The 22,479-nt window shown below is 47.0% G+C and overlaps 1 protein-coding gene across 4 annotated transcripts in view; it reads left to right on the top strand.

Moving 5' to 3' along the window:
- The window catches only part of ANKRD45 (ankyrin repeat domain 45), a 502,291-nt gene that overhangs the window by 418,796 nt on the left and 61,016 nt on the right, over window positions 1-22,479 (top strand). For all 4 annotated transcript variants that reach the window (XM_078642319.1, XM_078642293.1, XM_078642311.1 and 1 more), the window contains one exon: window positions 14,484-14,622. In XM_078642319.1, the coding sequence (XP_078498445.1) occupies window positions 14,484-14,622 (139 nt within the window). The remainder of the gene's footprint in view (window positions 1-14,483; window positions 14,623-22,479) is intronic.

The following is a 22,479-nucleotide window of genomic DNA, read 5'->3' as shown; positions in this document are numbered from 1 at the left end:
CAAGGTTAGTCTCATCTCCTTACGTTTGGGGGGTTGTGTAGGAAAGTAGGGTCTGCTTTTATGGTTACCCCCACTTTTTGCTTGATGTAATGCTGTTTCTGACTCGTCTGACTGGGATCCTGCTAATCAGGATGCCAGTCTCTGTGCTTTCTCCCCTAAATTGGTTTGGTAAGTACTTACATCCCAAAGTGAACACTGGTGCACCCTTATCAGTCCCTAGTATATGGTACTAAGGTACCCAGGACAGAGATACACCAGGGTTCCCCTATGGGCTGAAGCATGTATTATGTCACCCATGGGAGACCACTCAATTTTTAACTTCAGGCCTGCTTTGCAGGCTGTATAAGCTGGTGCTAGCACCCCTTACAAAAGATATAGGTTTCCCTATATCTAAGGTCACTGCACTTAAAACCTATAAGTCACCCCTACAGCAGGCCTTTGCAATCCTGAAGGCAGGGTGCTTAGTTCTAAGTATGAAGGTGTCCCTGCAGGAGCAGGACACCCCCATGACCTACTGAGTCCATTCTCCTGGGTTGTAAGTGAGGCAGACATATGACATATAGAGGGGCACCACGTAATTACACGGTGACCACCTCGAAACTGGCTGCAACGAAACCCCATTGGGTTCGATTGTGCTTTCCGACGCCACTTCACACCTATGCACCCGGCTTCCCTGGTATCGGTGTCCTGGTTCCTAGGGTATTCGCAGGTGGGGTGGCTCTCCAACTATCTGTCTTCCACGGGGTTTCTTCAGGGTCCACTGGGAAGGGTCCTTCTTGAAAATTGCAACTGCGACTTACATTGATCACGCAGTTTTATTCCCTCTCTGCACATGGCCTCCGTGAGGCTCCTAGTTACTTACCTTGGGTGGTTCCTTGGGTCCATGACACTTTTGCATCTTCTGGGTATAGTCTTGACTCGAGTTGTGGTTCGCATTCCACTATTTTAGTATATGATTGAGTCCCCCCTGATGACCACTGTGTATTACGTGCTACTTACCTATTTCTATTGAAAAGTATTGTGTGCATTGTGTGTATCTTGAGTGTTATGTAACAAATACATATTTTATAAACACACTGTGTGGTTCTTTTTCACTTAATCCATATCAAAAAGATTATGTTGTGGTAAAACAGCTGCTTTACACTCCTTCTCCACTAAACCAGCTCTCCACAGCTACCACTTAGACAGCTTTCTAAGGTTGTCTAAGACCACTAAATTCACCATAAGTGTTGTCTGGATTGGTGCAGGGTGCCCACTTACATACGTGTGCATCATATACCAAGCAGGCTTCTTACATTGGTGTGCAGCGGTTGGGATTCAAGTCTGTATTTTTTTACCAGATAATCTTGGTGTGGATTAATTGATAAACCATCACTAATATTAGGCACATATAATACATCTTAGAATACGTAAGTTCTACTGAACTTAGGGTTGGGTAGTTAAGGGTATAGCACAACCCTTTTTCCAACCTCAGTGAGTTTAGTTTTCACTATGTTAGGTAGGTGGAACGCCTCACTACACCTAGAACCATATTTTCTGATGGATACATCTGCCAGTGGATTCCTCACCTTGTGAATATCCCCTGCGCAGCAGCCATTCGGAAATTCTTTGTAGCTCTCCACGCCAGCGAGGTCATGGGCGACGTCACAGAGGGTACGACTTCGCTCATGACCCCGCTGACGTCACTGGATCCATAATAGGGCCTCGTCGGCGCGATGACGTCAGTTCCCTTTTTTCCGCGCCGTTTACGCCAACAGTTTTTGGGGACTCTCCGTAGTTACTTTGTATATCTAGCTGTTTTCCTCTGTTTCTCTTGTTTCTTTCGACGATGTCTGCGAGGAAATCGGGTTTTAAACCCTGCAAGGAGTGCGGTAAGCAGATGTCCATCACTGACCCGCACGAAGATTGTGTTTGGTGCTTGTCTTCCGAGCATGACGTCGATGGATGTCCAAGCTGCAGGAAGATGAACCCAAAGGCGTTGAAAGAGAGAGAGGCAAAGCTTTTTATGGCCAAGATGAGGAAGGATAAGAAAGCAGGTAGGGAAAGGTCGAGATCGAGGTCGAGGTCTCGTTCCGAGTCCAGGCCGGGCTCGAAGTCGACGTCGGGACACTCGAAGCCGAAAAAACATAAGAAAAAGAAGCACTCTTCAAGACATCGATCTGATAAAGAAGCAGCGCTGAGATCGACCTCGCCTCGACGTCACAGAAGGGATTATGTCTCTCCTTCGTTATCGAATCCGGTTTCGCCAGAGAAGTCGGCTTCACCTGAAGTCTCTCCGCGTTGTTCACCGACGCCGGCTCCATCACCGAATTCGGTCCATTCTCCGGCTCCAGATCAAGAACACCCTGTGCCGGAAGAGCAGGTAGATCCAGAAGAAGTTCCGATATCGGCGCCAGCTGGCCCGAATACAAGAACACCTGCTTTGGAGCCAGTACCAGAAGCTTACCCTCCATTCCCAGCTCCAGGACAAGACCCTTCGCATTACCTTAATACCATGTATGGGGTATTTGCAAGGGCAATGTACCCCTCTGGTGCACCTGCGGGTCCCAATTGTCCATTAGCTTTCAATTTGGGGGTTCCTCAGGCCTATGCCCAGGCCCCCTTCATGCCTTTCCTTCCGACTGTGCCGTCTTGGAGTTTCCCGGCGCTGAGGGCTCCGACGCCGTTCCCATCTTCACCAGCGCCGTCTGTTCGGCCTCTTCGGCGCAAGCGGCGCCATCGGATCCGTGCACGGCGCCGGCTCCGAATCCGATGGAGTCGGTTATGGATCCGTCGACGCCTGTGCCGAGGATTCGTTCCAGGAGAGAGGCCCAGAGGGTTTTAGAAGAGAGGAGGTATCGTGAGGCAATGGAAGAAGGTGAGCTGCGTGATTCAGATGAATACTTTGCTGAATTGAGAGAGGCCAGTGGCCTGGACATTTCTCTTGAATGGGAGTTTTCTCCTGATTCTGATGCTCTTTCAAAAGATGTAGCCCCTTATCATGTGGTTGTTAGAAAGGGGGCTAAATTATTGGACATTCAACTCCCTACCACTGAGTTCAAGTCAAATTTGTTAACGGATGTACTCCATTTGCCTTCTTCGGTTGTTGAGCCTCTCTTGCCTTTCAATGAGGCAATTCTTGAGCCTGTGCTAGAGGTTTGGCGAAAACCTCATTCTGCGCCTCCAGTTTCCAGGTCTATAGCAAGAAGATATAGAGTGGCTCCTGGCAATCCGGAGTTTTTATCTGCTCATCCTTCTCCAGAGAGCCTAGTGGTTCAGGCTACATGCTCAAGGAGATCTTCGGGAGCTTTCCCTCAAGTTCCAGCTGACAGGGAATCAAAAAGGGTCGATCAGTCTGCCAAGAAGGTATTTTCCTCTGCAAGCATGGCGTTGAAATCTACGAATGCTACCTGTTTGATGGAAAGGTACATCCATGCTTTGATGGACTCATCTAAACAGTTGCTGCCTAAACTGTCTGAGGAAGACAGGAAGAACTTTCAGGAAGTTTTGGACGATACCCAGTCTGCTGCACGTCAGGTCATTCAGACTGGGCTAGACACGGCTGACTCAGTGGCCAGGATTATGTGTTCTGCAGAGGCTACTAGAAGGGGTGCCTGGTTGAAGTCTACGGATTTTTCAACAGGTGTGCAAGCTACTCTGTTGGACTTACCATTTGATGGTTCAGGACTCTTTGGTAAGAAAGCGGACGCTGCCCTAGCGAGGTTTAAGGATAGCAAAGCTACAGCAAAATCACTTGGCTTGCAAGCTCATCCTAGAGGGTCTTTTCGAAAATACAGAGGATTTGGGAAGTCATCCTTTTGTTCATATGGCCAGCCTCGTCAGCAACAACAACAGAATACTCTATACAAGTCGTATAGAGGAAAAAGTAGAGGTCGTCTCCGAGGCCGTCAGCCCTCCTCCACCTCTTCCTCTACCTCCCTGGTGTCTGATGGCAAATCATCTGGCCGGAGTTCTGAATGTGCGTGCAGTCTCAGTCGGCAGTTCTCAGCCGACCACGAGTGGAGGCGTCATCCAGAGGTGGTTAGTCACGTCTTTCGGACGTGGGGAACCCCTCAGGTGGACCTGTTCGCCACTCACGAGAACGCTCACTGCCTGTCATTCTGCAGTCTCCAGTATCCGATGCAGGGAGCTTTGGGGGATGCGTTTCAGTTGAGTTGGGGCTCACAACTCCTTTACGCGTTTCCTCCCATACCCTTGATTCCTCGGTTTCTGAGGAAGATTCGACAAAACCGGGCCCAAGTCATATTTATCGCCCCGGATTGGCCAAGAAGGGTGTGGTACACAGATCTTCTCCATCTCTCCTCGTGCCCGCCGCTCCGTCTCCCTCTCAGGGCAAACCTTCTCTCTCAGATGGAGGGGCAGGTTCTACACCCCCACCTCCAGAGCTTACACCTTCATGCCTGGAGATTGAACGGGGCAACCTGAATTCTTTTTCTCTCCCGCCTGACATGGTGGATGTTATTCTTTAAGCCAGGCGACTTTCCACCATATCAATTTATTCTTATAGATGGTCTAAATTTGTTTCATGGTGTGGAGAGAAATCTATTGACCCCTTAAGAGCTCGTTTGTCCAATATACTTCAATTTGCTCTTTCTTTGGCCCAGCAGGGTTTTGCTGTGGCAACTGTAAAAGGTTATTTATCGGCCTTGTCGGCATTCCTTTGCTTGCCGGACTAGCCGTCTTTGTTTAAATCACCTATTGTGTTACGTTTCCTTACGGGTCTTACCAACAAATTCCCTCCTACTCCTTTTATTGTGCCTCAATGGGACTTCAATCTTGTGTTAACCTACTTGATGGGTTCACCGTTTGAACCTTTGCACAAGTGTCCCTTGAGACTTCTGTCTTTTATGACTGTTTTTCTTGTGGCAATTACCTCGGCAAGGAAGGTAAGTGAGCTTCAAGCTCTTAGTTCGAAACCCCCATTCTTGACCATTCATGTTGAAAGAATGGTACTCCGGACCAGGGCTGATTTTCTACCTAAGGTGGTAACTCCCTTCCATCTGGGTCAGTCCATTACCCTCCCTACCTTCTATCCTCCCCCTCACCCTTCCAAGGAGGAGGAGCGGCTTTACCGTCTGGACCCTAAGAGGGCGGTGAGCTTTTATCTCAATAGGACTAAGGACTATCGTGTGGACGACCAGCTCTTTGTTGGATTTGCTGGCTGCAAGAAAGGAAGAGCGGTGCACAAGCGCACACTTTCAAGATGGATTATCTTGTGCATCAAGATCTGCTACGCCCTGCCTGGTAAGGAACCTCCAGAGGGTATAAGAGCTCACTCTACTAGAGCAAAGTCTTCTACATCTGCTTTGTCTAGGGGTGTTCCTGTAGAGGACATTTGCAGAGCGGCAACTTGGGCCTACCTCCACACTTTCGCGAAGCATTACTGCTTGGATTCCGAAGTGAGGAGGGACGGCCACTTATCGCGTTCTGTCCTCCAGGATTTTCTGGTATAGGAGAGTGAACACCCTCCTCCGGGAGTGGGGACTGCTGTGGGATTCTGTTCACAAGGTGAGGAATTCACTGGCAGATGTATCCATCAGAAGAACAAGTTACTTACCTTCGGTAACGCTTTTTCTTGTGGATACAGTACCTGCCTGTGGATTCCTCACATGCCCACCCGCCTCCCCGTTGTCCACTCTTCTATATCAGCTAAGTGTATATGTTATATTTGTAACTTTCAATGGAAGTGTTTATTGTTCTTGCTTATTGCGTTGATTTAACACTATGTGTGATGATCTGAATACTGTACCTATTTATGTCGGTCCGTCCGTGTGCCTCGGGGGCACGGAAAAAAGGGCAGAACTGACGTCATCATGCCAACGAGGCCATATTATGGATCCAGTGACGTCAGCGGGGTCACGAGCGAAGTCGTACCCTCTGTGACGTCGTCCATGACCTTGCCGGCGTGGAGAGCTACAAAGAATTTCCGAATGGCTGCTGCGCGGGGGATATTCACAAGGTGAGGAATCCACAGGCAGATACTATATCCACCAGAAAAAGCGTTACCGAAGGTAAGTAACTTGTTCTTTAGTTGGCGATCCTAGTGTACCCCAGTCTGCTAAATACAGTGGTCTAAAGTTCCAGGAACAAAGGACCCTGTGTAGTCTTAGGATACAGAGAGGTGGCAACCCCACCATTATGCTGCTCTTAGAGCTGCTGCATAAGGATGATAGTCATCCTGTGAGGGCAGAAGATCAGGAAAATGTGGGTGGGGATACTCCCGAAGAGGGAGCATCAGGAACTCTTCCTAATGAACCCAATTCTGAGTATGAGCAAGAGGAGTCAAATGTTTCCAACCTGCCCAACTCTGATCCCGCAGGGCACAGTGCAGATAGCACAGAGGAAACACCATGTGTTCCTCCTGGGAGGGTCCAAAGTGGACTGGGGAGGTCTAGATCCTCCTCTGGAGAATCCAATGTTCCAGGACATTCTATAGTGACCTCAATGTCTAGTAAGAGGGACAGGTCTTTTGACAGGGAGTACCAACTACTTGAGCTTGAGAAAGCAAGGCTTAGGCTCAGGAGAGATCAGTTGGCCCTTGCAAAGAGTCCCTAGAAGTCCAGAAAGCTAGGAAGGAACTGGGACTAGAGTCCCATGGTGGCAGAAACAGTGTCCCTAGAATCATAAAAACGTCTTTTAACAATAGGAACCTCAAAAGGATAGTCCCGGCTTACCAGGAGGGGGATAATATACATAAATGGATCCCTAATTTGGAGAAGGCCCGTAAAGTTCAGAGGGTCTCTCAAGAGCTCTGCGCACCTATCCCATGGCTCTCCTTGGCTAACAAAGGTAGAGATAAGCTCCTCGCTGTTAGAGAAGAGGATGCTGACAATTACTCAGTACTGAAGAGTGCTCTCATAGATGGGTTTAGCTTAATCACTGAACAGTACAGGATTAAGTTCAGAGACACCCAGAAAGCACAGGCCCTGGACTGGGTGGATTTTGTAGACAGTGACATTATGGCTCTGGAAGGCTGGCTTCATGGAAGCAAGGTACAGGACTATGAAGGAATGTACAATTTGATTATGAGGGAGAATATATTTAATAACTGTCAGAATCTGGTTTGCATCTGTACTTGGTGGGCTCAGATCTGACCTCCCCCCAAGAATTGGGAAAGAAGGCAGATAAATGGGTGGGAACCAGGGTTAAGCAGAAGAACCATCGTAATGGAGGTGCCCAGGAGAAGCAAGATTCTTCTAAATCCAAGGGTAAGGGTGGTGATAAGGGCAAAGGTAAGAAAGAGTCTTCTCAAGGGCCCCAAAACCCTGCATCTGGAGGTGAGTACCAAAATTCCAAGAAAGGCAAGAAGAAACCTTGGTACTATGTCTGTAAGGTAAAGACCCATTGGACAAAGGATGCTGATTGTCCAAAGGCCAAGGAAATTCCTGCTACCACTGCCCCTAAGGAAACTGCGCCCCCTAGCACCAGTACAAGTGGTAGGACAGCAACCAAGGGATTAGTAGGGTTAACCTTGGATTCTAACCCTACTAATCCCTTGGTTTCTGAGATGGGTTCTGATTTAGTGAGAACTCCAGCTCAGGCTGTTTTAGTCTGTGATGGTGGCATAGATCTTGCCACCTTACTAGTCAGTCCACTAACCTGGGCAAGTACAGACAACAGCCTTTAATTAATGGAAAAGAGGCAATGGCCTACAGGGACATAGGGGACAGTGTCACTATGGTGACAGAGAAACTTGTGTCTCATGGTCAGATCATACTTGGACAAGTGTACCAAGTGACCAACGCTAGCAATGTGAGGACGGACTATTCCTTGGCCGTTGTGAACCTCAGCTGGGGAGGGGTAACTGGACCTAAAAAGGTTGTGGTATCTCCAGAACTACCTGTAGATTGTTTGCTGGGCAATGATCTAGAAACTTCAGCCTGGGCTGAAGTAGAGTTCAGGACTCATTCAGAAATGTTGGGCATCTCTGCTAGTGCGTTTGATGTCACCAGGGCTCAGGCCGAACAGCTTACCACTGAACAGACCCTGGATCCTGGAAAAATGGACAAGGCGCCATCCAAGAGAAGGAGCAGGAAGGATAAGGCTTTATCATCCTCACAGACTCAGAGTGAAGATCAGCCTACTGAGGGAGATGATCTTATCCCCTATGAAGGTACTGCCCGAGAGGAACTTGGGCCTGCTTAGGCTGAGTTCCTGGGGGCAGGGGGACCTTCCAGGGCAGATTTGAGCTGGGAGCAGCAAACCTGCCCCTCTCTTGAACCCCACGGACAGCAAGCTGCTGCTGAGGCAACAGGAAATATCAGTGGGTCCCATTGGATCTACTGGGAGGAAGGACTTCTGCACTCAGAGGGTAGAGATCCCACGCCTGGTGCCACCAGGTAATACACCAGAAGTTTAGAGGTTTCCTCCTCTCCCTAGCACATGCTATTTCCCTGGCAGGACACTTAGGGCAAAGTAAGACTTGGCACAGGCTTGACCCTCACTTTCTCTGGCGCCATATGTCTGAGGACACCAAGGAATTTTGTCACTCCTGTGCCACTTGCCAAGCCAGTGGTAAGTCAGATGGCATCACAAAGGCCCCCTTAATTCCACTTCCAGTGGTTGGGGTTCCCTTTGAAAGGGTAGGAATTGGCATTGTTGGTCCCTTGAATCCTCCAACTGCATCTGGGCACAGTTATATCCTAGTGGTGGTGGACCAAGCCACTAGACACGCAGAGGATATTTCCCTTAGGACCCCTACAGCTCTTGTAGGCCGTCCTGGGAATCTTTTCCAGAGTGGGCTTTCCTAAGGAGGTCTTGTCAGACAGAGGTACAAACTTCATGTTTAGTTACTTTACTGGTATGTGGAAAGAGTGTGGAGTGAACTACAAGTTCACCACATCCTACCATCCACAGTGCAATGGGCTCGTTGAAAGATTCAACAGACCCTTAAGGGTATGATCATGGGTCTCCCAGAAAAGCTTAGATGAAAATTGATGTCCTACTACCCTGCCTTCTCTTTGCCTACAGAGAGGTTCCTCAGAAGGGGGCTGGGTACAGCTCATTTGAATTTCTTTTTGGACATCCAGTTAGGGGTCCATTGTCTCTAGTGAAGGAAGGTTGGGAGTAACATCTCAAACCTCCTAAACAGGACATAGTGGACTATGTGCTTGGCCTGTGGTCACGCAGGGCTGAGTATATGAAGAAGGCCAGCAAAAACCTGGAGGCCAGCCAAGAACTTCACAAAGCTTGGCATGACCAAAAGACTATCTTGACTGTTTACCAGCCAGGCCAGTAAGTGTGGCTGTTGGAGCCTGTGGCCCCAGCAGCTGTCTTGAACAAATGGAGTGGACCCTACACTATACTGGAGCAAAAAGGTAAAGTCACCTACTTGGTGGACCTAGGTACCCCAAGAAGTCCCCATAGGGTACATGATGTGAACCTCCTGAAGCCTTTTGTTGACTGGGCTGACATGGGCTTGCTCATGGCAACTGATGAGGGACAGGAGGAAGAGAGTGATCCTCTCCCTGATGTCCTCTATCAGAACCCTGATGATGGATCAGTAGATGGAGTAGCCTTGGCAGGCAGCTTCACTGATCAACAGCAGACTGATTGCATGAAAGTCCTTAACCAGTACAGGCATCTGTTCTCCCTGATACCCAGTCAGACCACCTGGTGTACCCATGAAGTGGCCACAGGTGATAGTCTGCCTGTTAAGAATAAAATCTACATGCAGCCTGACCATGTCAGAGATTGCACCAGGACAGAGGTCCAAAACATGCTGGAGTTGGGAGTCATTGAACCCTCAAATAGCCCTTGCGCTAGCCCAATAGTCCATGTACCCAAACCTCACGCCAAGGGTGGAAAGAGAGAAATTAGGTTTTGTGTAGACTGTAGAGGTCTCAATGCAGTCACTAAGCCTGGTGCTCATCCAATTCCCAGGGCAGATGAACTTATAGATACTGTGGCCTCAGCCAAGTTTCTGAGTACATTGGACCCGACTTCTGCTGGCTACTAACAAATCAGACTAGCTGAAGATGCCAAGTCGTAAACATCATTCTCAACCCCTAGTGGGCATTATCAATGTATAGTGATGCCCTTTGCTTTGAAGACCGCACCTGCCACATTCCAGAGGTTGCTGAATAAAGTCCTAACAGCCGGGAAGCCTATAGTGCACTCTATCTAGATGATAAAGCTGTCTTTAGCTCCACCTGGGAGGATCCCCTGGTCCACCTCAAAAATGTTCTGGAGGCTCTGCAGAAAGCAGGCTTCACTATCAAGTGCCTGATGGGGCAGAGCAAGGTTGTGTACTTGGGCCACCTGGTAGGTGGAGACCAGGTTCAACCATTACAGAGCAAAATCCATACCATAATGAAATGGATTGCTCCCACTAACCAGACTCAGGTCAGAGCTTTTTTGGGCCTGACTGGCTACTACAGAAGATTTGTGAAGGGATATGGGTCCTTTGTGACTCCCCTGAATGATCTGACATCTAAGAAAATGCCCAAGAAAGTTCAGTGGATAGTAAGCTGTCAAAGGGCATTTGATGACCTTAAGCAGGCCATGTACACTGCTCCCATTCTGCAAAGTCCTGACTACTTTAAAACTTTAATTATCCAGATAGATGCATCTGAGTTAGGGGTAGGGATTGTGTTATCACAACTTAATGCAGAGGGCCAGGATGAACCAGTAGCTTTTATCAGCAGAAGCTTGACCCCCAGGGAGAAACGTTGGTGTGCCATTGAGAGGGAGGCCTTTGCTGTGGTCTGGGCCCTGAAGAAGTCGAGGCCATAATTGTTTGGCACTCATTCCATTGTATAGAGAGACCATAAGCCCCTCTTGTGGCTTAAACAGATGAAGGGTGAAAACCCCAAACTTTTGAGGTGGTCCAATTCCCTACAGGGGATGAAATATTCAGTGGAACACAGACATGGGAGTAACCATGCCAATGCAGATGGACTCTCAAAATATTTCCACTTAAAAAAAGAAGACTCAACTAGGCAAGGTTAGTCTCATCTCCTTACGTTTGGTGTGGGGCGTTGTGTAATGAAAGTAGGATCTGCTTTTATGGTTACCCCCACTATTTGCTTGATGTCATGCTGTTTCTGACTAGTCTGACTGGGATCCTGCTAATCAGGATCCCAGTCTCTGTGCTTTCTCCCCTAAATTGGTTTGGGAAGTACTTAGGTACATCCCAAATTGGACACTAGTGCAACCGTATCAGTCCCTTGTATATGGTACTAAGGTACCCAGGGCATCAGTACACCAGGGTCCACCATGGGCTGAAGCATGTATAGTGGGAGACCACTGAATTTGTAACTACATGCCTGCCATTGCAGCCTGTCTAAGCTGGTGCTAGCACCACTTACAAAAGATATAGGTTTCCCTATATCTAAGATCACTACACTTAAAATGTATAAGTCACCGCTACAGCAGGGCGTTGCAATCCTGAAGGCAGATTGCTTGGTTCTAAGTGTGAGAGTGCCCCTGCATGAGCAGGACACCCCTATGACCTACTGAGTCCATTCTCCCAGGTTGTAAGTGATGCAACCATATGACATATGGAGGGGCACCACATGATTACATGGTGACCATCTCAAAACTGTCTCCAACGAATCCTATCATGTTTGGTATCAAACATGTTGGAATCATACCCCATACCGTAAACGGTGTGGGAGTTATGATTCCATGAGCCATAAAGCTTCTTTGGGAGGCCCTCGGGGCTCCCGGTATCAGTCTTCCAAATCTGGAGCGCAAGCCACTGCTCCTGCCGGCCAGGGACAAGTTTCTGCCCTCCTGCTGCTGAACCAAGCTTGGGCAGGGGAAGGTAGAACAATAGGAATCCTGTCACAGGGAGGTGTGACCACCTCCCAGAGCGTATTTAGTGTATTGGGGCAGGGTGGGAGTGCTTACCAGTGTCACAGTCTGCGTGCAGGGAACCTTTGGTTCCCTCCATGCATAGTCCAGTTCAAACCAGTTCAGGGAGCCATTGACTCCCACTCCGGCACAAAACTGGACAAAGGAGAGGGGAGTATCCTCTCCCTTGTCCAGCTCCTCCTTTGGGAAGGACCCCTGAATCCCTACCCTTTCCTTAGGGTATAAGGGCTTACCTGTGGGTGGGTCCCTAGATTAGTTGTGAGACAAGATTCATTTCTGACACCACTTCTTCTTCGACCGTCTGGGCATTCTGGACTTCGCTCTGGACATCAAGGCTGCAACTAGGAAGACTCCTGCTACTCCTGATCTTGTCGCCCTGCTCATCTGCCTCAACTTCTGTGCCTGTGCACCAAACAGCAACCTTCCAAGGCCTGTGGGTATCCAAGACACCTAAGGAATCTCCCTTGAAGTGAAGGAGTCACTTCCCTGCATCTGCAGGCACCGCAACTAAGCTGATCGGTCGGCTGATCCTGGGCTCCCACAGACTCCGACATCCCTTGAGGCCTGCCCTGTCCTCTCACCAAGTTTGAGGCCAGTATCCCTCGTCGGAGCTGCAGGAATTGAACCCCTTTGCACCGCGTTGACTTGCAGGTGGAAAGGCTTGTTGGCTTCCTTCCACCAAGATCTTTGGGCTCTGAGTAGCCCCAACCTCAAGTATCTTCAGTGAACAAGATCTTCACCCTCACCGCATATCTTACATCGTGGGCTTGCATCCTTGGTGAGCTGCTCTTGCGACTCCAGTGCCATTGCCTGTGGGTACTCTCGAGGGTCATCTTTGTATTCTTTGGGCACCCCTGATTGCTCGGGGCCTGCCCTGACTCCCCTGCTTGTGGTGAGTCTCCTGGACCTTGCTGGTCCTGACATTGCACCTTTCTCCACTTCCACGGTGGTTGCAGTTGCCAAGGCTTGTTGGTGCTCCTGCCGGACACCGACCCCTCAACTCTCGACTTCCGACGTGCGACAGCTTGTGTATGGCTCCTGGTCTTCCACAGTGTCACCTGGTCCACACAGCTGCAGCTCCAAGGCCACCGTCAACTCTCCTACAGAACCCGACATTGGTGGGCATTCGTCTTCCGTGCCTCCTGGCCACTTCTAAGTGGCATACACTCCGTCCCCTCTGCTTTCAGGTACTTCTCGACTTGAATCCACCTTTGGGTTCCACCAGACACTTTCTCCTTCTCCAACATCTTCCTGAAGTCCTCCATTGGGTTCAATGGCCTTTTCCAACGCCACTTCAAACCTACATTACCGAAGGTAAGTAACTTGTTCTTCGAGTTGACAGCAGACAATTTAGCCTTGATATGTGAAGTCTAGATGCTTGACTTCCGGTAGGCATTAGCGTCTCGCCCTACAACGTAAATGGAGGAGAAAGCAAACATTTTTGGCACCATTTATAAGTGATCTAATGGCTGTGTATGATGTGGACCCCGATGAGAAGGTTTGAAACCTGTGCTGCACATTTGACCAAATCAGGTGAACCTGTGCTAATCACTAAGGGCCTGATTACGATGTTGGTTAGACCGTCACCGTCAGCCTGCCGGTGGCGGTTTCACCGCCATCATAAGCAGGTTTCACACCTGCCATATTACAATGGCGGGCATTTTGTTGGCGGACGGTTCCGAGGGGCTCAAGGATCCTGTCGGACCGTCAGAGGGGAATCATATCCCCAACACGTTGACGGTGCCTACCAGGCACCGCCACAGGGATTATGATGTTGCTTTCCACCTGCCAATCCGCCATTAAAAGGCAGGCGGAAAGAAGTTTGGGGGCCGTGGCAGGCCCTCCTTCCCCCTTGGCCCTTTGATATGGGCACTTGGGGGCACCTATGGTGCCCCGTACATATTCCTGCACCATGTGGCAGGCATTGCATGGTGCCTGCCACATAGTGCGGGGATATGTAAGGTGTCCCTATTTTGCATTGCGGCGGGTGCTGCAGCGAGCAGCACCGGCGCAATGCAAAATATAGGCATTGCGATCGCAATGGTGGGGGCGCATTGTAATGCCTCTTAAGAACCCGCCGACTGCATGTAGGGCAGTCCCATTTCTGATACAGTCCGCCCTCCATCGTAATCAGCCCCTAAATATTTATTTGTTCACTCCCTTTTTTGACAGACTTTTGGGCTAAGTCCCAGTGTTAGGTCATACATTTAAAATTAGATTAGAATTAGTAGATTTGAGATTTGCAGGTAATTATCGACTTTTTGAGCAGATATGGGTTTCGTAATCAGCATCAGGTAGATTGTCGGCCAGAATATTAGACTTTTAAATTAAGGAAGACATGCTAGCTGAGGAAGAGTAGTGCAAAGCGATCCACTATTGACAAAGGTTATTGTTTTCACGGAAGCAGTTTCCTATATATCTAGTCAATTGGGTTTGGTGCTTTTCCAAACCCAAAAGCATGCTAAAAGCTACGTTTTTTAAATTATATATTCAAAAACATTTCTGCTCAGAAGGCATTGCCTTTGAAAAGTGTGGTAGCATAATAGCGGTAGTGCCCTTGAAAGGTACAGTGACACCTTAAGGAACTTCTCAGCCACAACGCTACTTCACCCCCATTTTCCAAATCAAGCCATGTCTAAATATATTTTTTGTGTGCTTTATTTCAGAAAACAGTACTGAATGCCATCAAAGCCAAATCTGAGTGGATAGAGAATGCAAAGAGCCCCACAGTCCAGGACTTTGTGGATCAGAAGATTCAGCTGGAAACAACCATCACTCCCATATTCAACAAAATGAATTCCCCACGTGAGTACCGTAGGAGAGGACAATAAAGGAAAGGCGATGATCTAGGAATTGGTGGAATATTCAGAAAAACGAGTTTACCAGCAAATGTACTGCCACTGTGAAGTGTTCTATTAGTGGAGAGCTGTGTGCAGGAGTGTCACAGAGAAGTGCTCAAACTACCAGGCAAGGGGGATGTGGAAATATGTCCCCAGTTCCCACTTTCAGATATTTAGAAAAATGCACATATTTAGCACCTATCTTTTCAAGAGCATTTCCTCATGATCATCGAACTTAAGATCTTCTTAACATTTCTGAACGCACAGCAGGATCATGGTACATCTCTAAAAATAATATTTAGAATCCAAATATGTTTGGAAGATTTAAAAAAAAAACATTTTCACTTTAGTTAAAATGATTCTGCAAAGTCTGCACAGAGAGTCATGTGCTGCATCATTCTTGTCACCCAGTTCTATTTTATTGTTGGGCCGAAAAGTATTACTGATATTGAGAATTTTCTAAGAGCCTTGGGGGTATATTTACAAGGGGATAGTGCCACCAGATCATCACTTGTAGCGACGTTCTGGTGGCGCTATGCCCTTCTACATATTTACCAAGCGCCATTAAGCCTCTTTTAGTGGCCTAATGCCACCTTCTAAGTACGGTCCCTTTACACGAATCACTTAGCGTGAAAGGGGCGTTTAATGGATGTTGCTGTGGGAGTTCCACTGAAACTCTTATTGCTTTTTGGCGCTGCCCCAGATTTATAAGGATGCGTAAATCAGAGGGAGCGCCAGAAACTAACGCAATGCAAGAGCAGGCGTTAGAATGGTGAAACGAGGAGAAACACTTTTATTTCTCTTCAATTTTTTTTTTGTGTGTATCACAAATAGAAAGAGTAAAACCCCATTAATAATTATTTATGTGCAGGAATCATTAAATAATGATGACTTGCTACTTCTATGTTTGCTGCATTCTGCAGCACACATAGTAGTAACAAATCACTATTATGGTTTATGTGCAGTAAAGGACACCTTCCTGCACATATACAACCAGTCCCTGCAAAGCAGGCACCCTTGCACTTTGGTGCAAGTGTAGCTGCGTCGGCACGAAGCAGCTAATTTTGTGGCCAGCGCTAGGGAAAACACAGGGGTGCGCAGTGTTTTTATAAATACAGCGCATTCTTGCGTTTTAGAATTGTTGGAGCACACGGCTGCCAAATTTGGCTCAGCGCTCCGACATTTTGTTGTAAATAGGCTTCTTGGTTTTTTAGAGAATGCTTTTTGAGGACTTTTAAGACCTTTGTTCATAGTCAATTTTACTTAATTTACAATGGTCCTTCCTTTCAAGAATGGGTCCTACTTGGGAGCAAGAAAGACAAGCTCTCGGATTTCTAGATCAGTGGTTCTTAACCTTTTGATTCCTGAGGAACCCCACGTAATCATTACTGGAGCCTGGAAATCCCACTAAATCATTGCTGGAATGACACTGCAAGAGAAATGTAGAGGAGAGAGAAGGAAATTGGAGATAGAGATGATGTAGAGAGATAGGTGAGGCCCTTAATACTAATCACAAGGGGCCCTTAATACTAATTCCAAGGGGCCCTTAATACTAATTCCAAGGGGCCCTTAATACTAATCCCAAGGGGCCCTTAATACTAATCCCAAGGGGCCCTTAATACTAATTCCAAGGGGCCCTTAATACTAATACCAAGGGGCCCTTAATACTAATCCCAAGGGGCCCTTAATACTAATTCCAAGGGGCCCTTAATACTAATACCAAGGGGCCCTTAATACTAATTCCAAGGGGCCCTTAATACTAATTCCAAGGGGCCCTTAAAACTAATCCCAATGGGCCCTTAATACTAATTCCAAGGGGCCCTTAATGCTAATTTACCTAAGATTTATAATAAGTTATTTGTTGGATTAAAGGAGTTTTTCAATAATAGCATGTCAACTAGGAAGAATACCACCTACAAACCTAAAACTTGGTATAACGATTCATATAGGTCTGCCCACAAGGCCCTAGTTGAAGCTATTAAAAAAAGGAACTATAGCTCCATTAAACAGTCCAGGATCACTTATAAATCTACCCTCCACAAGGCAAAGAGACTTTGGGATGAGGAGCGCTGGCAGGATTTACTTGCAGCTTGTAAAGGCAGGAATATGACCCAGTTTTGGCAACTGATAAAATGGGGAAATGGGCAAAGGACTAATGTTCCCTCTAATAATGTGGAACCGCAGCAGTGGGTTGCATATTTTGAATCACAATTTAAGAAGGGGACAAGTAGTGAGATTCCTGTCCCGCCCTTAACCCCAGATACAACTCTGCTATTTAATACCAAAGAGGTTGAGGTAGTCTTAAAGGTTATTCCCAACGGCAAGGCTCCTGGGCCGGATGGGATTCCAGCCGACTTGTTTAAGCAGGAACCTGACCTTTGGATCCCGTATATCACAAATCTAATTAATGCGATTGCAGGGGGAGCACCAATTCCAGCATCCTGGTGTGGAGCGGAAATATTTCCAATTTATAAGAAAGGTGATCATTCCATGCCGGCTAACTATAGGCCTATAAGCCTCATTGATGCTGTACAGAAGATTATCAAGCAGGAAACGGAAATGGGCCTTGGCTCATAACCAGTCAGGCTAAACCAGATAAATTCTAAATAACAATACGTGTGCCAGGACTGATGGTTTCTTTAAAGAAAGCAATTTGATAATGGTCTTCATGAATAAAACATAAACACCTGCTTCAACATTTGCATCATTTAATGATGTAGCTCAATCTTTTTCTTTATCACAATTTTTGAAGAATATTTGCTGTGTGAGAAAACACTTTAAACAATCAATACTATATACAGATATATACAGAATGTACAACACATTAACAAGTGAACAAATTGCACTTACACCACATCCATACCTCTTACAAACTTTACATTCAAACTGCACGATTGTCCCTAGGAGCACCACAGTACAATTGAGATACAACACAAAACATATTTCAATAATGAGAATTAATTACACCATAAATGTTTGTAATAATTTTACAATTTACAACTAACAATCAATTACAATCAACAATGATCCCTTCTTGATGCAGGTGACCTGGGACTAGGTCGACGCGTTTAGAACCCTCAAAATGGTGTGGTTCTCATCAGGACCAATAAGACTCTACAAAACACAAAAACAAAACCAATTTGTTGGAGGAACTATTAAAAAAATCTCATCTAAGGTGCCTGCCCAATAGAGAACTTCCCTACCTTAAGTCTTCTACAACCAATCCCATGCGTGGTATAGCTGTGTTGGGATCTGAAATTTAAATAAATTCAGTGTCACCCATTAGGTTCATCAAAGAATCCAATCATCCAGTCATAGAACATTGGTTAGTAACACTCGGCACTAGCATCTCTTGTTCTTAGAGACTCACCCCTGTGAAAAGCGGTCAGGGTTCCACTGTTCTGGTTCTCACACCGTATCCTAGCAATGCCGTGGACTATTCATTAGGATCCATGCCTTTCATTCCTTCTTAAAAGTTACCTGTGGGGAAACAGGGACGAGACTCGTTTAATTCTACATGCTGCCGATGTATTATTTATCCTTCATTTCCGCGTGTCAATCAATTGACTTGGAACACTTTTTGTGCATGGGCCGCTAAAAAGCTACTTCACTGCGCGCAAAGTTGCATGTATCAGCGGTGAAGCGTGGATGGCTTTTAACATAGTTGCCTAAATCCAATGTAATGCGTTAACCGGGACAAAGGCTGTCAACATGTGGGCATGATTGCCACTGACTCCCGCAGGGGATGGCGTTTCTTGTTAGAAACAACTGGTGGTTCACGCTAAGTGAACGGTTTGGAAAATTTCAATTTAATGCGTTAGCCGGGACATATACTGTCAACATGTGGGCATGGTTACCGCAGGAGATGGAGTTTCTTGTTGGGAAACAACTGGTGGTTCACGCTGAGTGAACTATTTGGAAATTATCTATCCTTAAAACCCTCGGCGAGATGACTGTCTCGCATTCGGGCGGGGCACAACTTAAGTGCTCTTCGCAGATATAAAAACGGCTCAAGCGGTTCAGCGCGAGTCGCGCTGCCAGGCGCTGTCTCTTACCTGGGGTCAATTCTTTTCACACGGAGTGGAGCGGAGTACCAAACATTCGGGACACGTACTCTAGTTGCATGGGCGATGCTGGGAATGAATTGTCCGATGTGAGTTGGGGATTTTACTTCCTGATTGTCACATGGTCCAATAGTGGCCAGGCTTTCTGGGAGATGTAGTTTGGTGGGTGCAAATGGGAGTTAGGGGTTTCACTCCCTGGCGTTCTCAAGGACACCAGTAGATGAACTGTCTGGGAATGTAATTAGAGGCCTGAGTAGATGATTCCGTCTCTGGAATACGGAGTCTGGAGTTGCAACCGGACATTCAATGTTTAAAAATTTCGGAGATCTCGTTGAGGCCATTAATTGCTGTATTATATTTCATAATGAGCATTGCCTCCCTTTGATTCAGCCTTGCGTCCAGATCACTCCCTCGTTTGTCCATTTCAATTTTAGAAATCACCGTCCATTTGAGTTCCGATTCCTTATGTTTTGTTGCCATCCAATGATTCACGAGTGGTGCGTTTGCCACATTTCTTCTGACCCTTGATTTATGTTGGGTGATCCTCTGACGTATCTCCTGTGAGGTCTTACCGATGTATAACTTTGGGCAAGGACACAATATACCATAAACCACATTTTTTGTTTTACAGTTAGTAAAACTCTCGTGTTTCCAATGGATACCGTTGAAAGAGAAGACTGTTCCCTCTAGTGTCTGTTCACAACATGTGCAAATGCCACATTTATGATGTCCAACTATTGGTGGAAGGTGTAGCATATTTCTAAGATTTAGTGGTTGTTCCTGTGGCAGGGCTGCCCTTACCAAGTGGTTGGCAACATTCATGTCCTTTTTGAAGGCAAACATGGGTACTTCAGAAAAATCTTCATGCAGATTTTGGAGTAAATGCCAGTTGGTATTAATAATCCTTTTTAGTTGATGTGCGTTAGGACAAAAAGTAGTAACACATACAATCCTACTTGATTCCTGTTTCGTTCTCTTTTCTAGCAGGGTGTCCCTGGGCACCCACCAAGCTCGTTTTAGGGCATGCTTAACAAGTTTCTTCGGGTACCCTCTCTCCATTAATCTTTCTGAGAGTTGGCCTGCATGTGAGAAGTATTCGTCCTTGCAACAACAATTCCTCCGTATCCTCAAGAATTGTCCATATGGCAAATTTTGTCGAAGGCTTCTTGGGTGATAACTGGTGTAGAGGAGGCTTTTGTTTCTATCCGTTGTTTTTCGATATAACGTAGTGCCTAAGCCACCCTCCCAAGGAAATATTTTGACGTCCAAGAACGTAATTGTTCGATCTGATGATTCTGCGGTAAATTTAATGTCCTGTGATCTTGAGTTCAACCAAAGGACAAACTCATCTAGTTTTTCTTGAGTACCCGTCCAGACGAAAAAGACATCGTCTATGTAGCGCATGAATTTCGAAATGCTGGCTGAGTACGGATTGTCCTTATAGATAAACTTTTCTTCATAGAGCCCCATGAAGAGGACCGCCAGCTCTGGTGCAAAGAGGCAGCCCATGGCTACTCCTTTTATCTGGAAAAAGAATTCTGAATCAAATGTAAAAAAATTCCTCTGTAACGCAAATTTAGCTAATTCCAACAAAAATTCTGTGGGGACTCTTCTGGGGCGAGGTCTAGTCTCCAGAAAGTACTCCAAGGTCTCCAATGCTTGCTCCTGTGGAATCTGAGTGTACAGTGAAGTGACATCCATTGTCACTAATAGTTGTTTTGAGCTGTCAAATTGGACTGTCTTGAGTTGGTTTAAGAATGCAGTAGTGTCTTTCAGATGTGCTGGTACATCATTGACAAATGGCTTTAAGAAGAAGTCTATGGGGTCCATTAGGATGTCGGGCGGATTGCCCCCGCCAGGGTGGCGGTGGGCACCGCCACCCTGGCGGGGGCAATCCGCCCGACATCCGCATTCTAATTCCCCCCCGCCATATTAGGATGGCGGGGGGGACCGCGGCGGACGAAAACACCGTCCGCCGCTTTTCCGCCCCGTTCGCATTGCGGCCGGGCGGTAATGGAACCATATGGTGGCGGTGTCTATCAGACACCGCCATCCATTTAAAGGGGGCCTGTCTGCAGCTGCTTTTCCGCGGCGGCACGGGGATTGCTGCGGGGCCCCCCTGCAGGGCCCCCAGGTTCACGACACTGTCAGGGGGCACATGGGGGGTACCTATGGTACCCCCCCCCCACATTTGCATATGCAAAGCGGCAGGCACCGCGCGGTGCCTGCCGCTTTGCATATGCAAATGCAAAAAAGCATTTTTAGCATCGTGGCGGGCGGTGCAGAGTGCACCGCCCGTCTCAATGCTAAAACTACAGGATGTGCCCACCACTGTGGCGGGCACATCCTAATGCCCCCCACGGGACCCCCGCCCTTATGGCGGGCAGTCCCGTTTCCCACTATAGTGACGGGCAGACAAAGTCCGCCCGTCATCATAATGACCCCCTATATATTTCGCCACCGGTTCTATGAGCGAGTCACAGCCCGACACAATCGGGCGTCCAGGCGGGTTGGTCTCGTTTTTATGTAACTTCGGAAGAACATAAAACACAGGTGTTCTAGGATTCTTATTTTGAAGATAGAGGAATTCCTTTTGGCCGAGGATCCCAAAATCAAAGCCTCTCTGGATTATTGCAAAAAGTTTGGCTTGTAGATCATTTGTGGGGTTCTTACCGATCCTTCGGTAGCAGTTGGTATCATCAAGTTGCCTCAATATTTCTTCCTTATATTTATTTACATCCCAGACAACCACTGCTCCTCCCTTATCAGCCTGCTTTATGACCACTGTTTTGTCATTCTTCAATGACATTAAGGCGTCTTTTTCACTCTTCTGAAGGTTGTATTTTATATATTGTTTTTTGTGTTCCATTGCTGAAATCCCCGAGAGCAAAGTTCTTTCAAACGCTAGGACCTCTTTTGGAATTTTGTATCCAGGAGGAATAAAAGTAGACTTTCTTTTGAGTCCCGCGACTTCCACACAGTTTACAATTGATGTATCTTTAAAGAATGTTTTAAGTCGAATCTTGCGACAGAACTCCATCGCTTCCAATTTCATCCTAACAAAGTTAGTAGGTTTTGAAGGAACAAATGATAATCCCTTGTTTAATATGGCAATTTCTGGTTTGGACAAAACTCGTGATGACAAATTAAAGACTGCCGAAGGTATTAATTCTTGTAATATTGGTGGCGCGTTGTCATCTCCCATGGTTGTAGGTTGTAGCGCATACGCCCTCTGCCTCGCCATTGGCCTCTCCCTAAAAAAGGAATTTGATTTTGTTGTTGTTGAGGAGGTTGTTGATTTTGTTGGTTACCTCTTTTATTTTGATTATTCCTTGTGTCACCAGAGTCTGACTCTCCTCCTGATGAGGATGATGAAGTCTCAGAGAAGGTTAGAAACTTATTGCGGGATCTACCTTGATTTTCCCCAAGGAAACGTCTCGATTCAGTTCTTAAATAGAAATCTTTGTGTAGGTATGGATATGTTGTTTCCAGAGAGAAGTTAGGGGAGAGGTGTGGCGCCGCGGCCAGGGCGACTGACGCTGGAATCTGGGGATCATGGTACGATCCCCGGCCCCGGCGGCAGGTTAGCCCAGCACCATGTAACTCTGGGCAATAGCTTGCTTAATCTTCCCGACGGCCCCCAGCGCCTAGAGACCCTTACTGGTGATTGTGCGCTTTACAAATGTGGATTATTATGTGGATTATTAAGTTCTTTTTGTCAAGTTCGAATTTGTTGCTTTTCTGATTAACCGTGGAGT

This window comes from Lissotriton helveticus, chromosome 1_1 (assembly GCF_964261635.1).
Source record: "Lissotriton helveticus chromosome 1_1, aLisHel1.1, whole genome shotgun sequence".
In the NCBI taxonomy this organism is placed as follows: Eukaryota; Metazoa; Chordata; class Amphibia; order Caudata; family Salamandridae; genus Lissotriton; species Lissotriton helveticus.
Note: the sequence above shows the minus strand (reverse complement) of the source record. Positions and strands in the feature narration are given on the sequence as shown.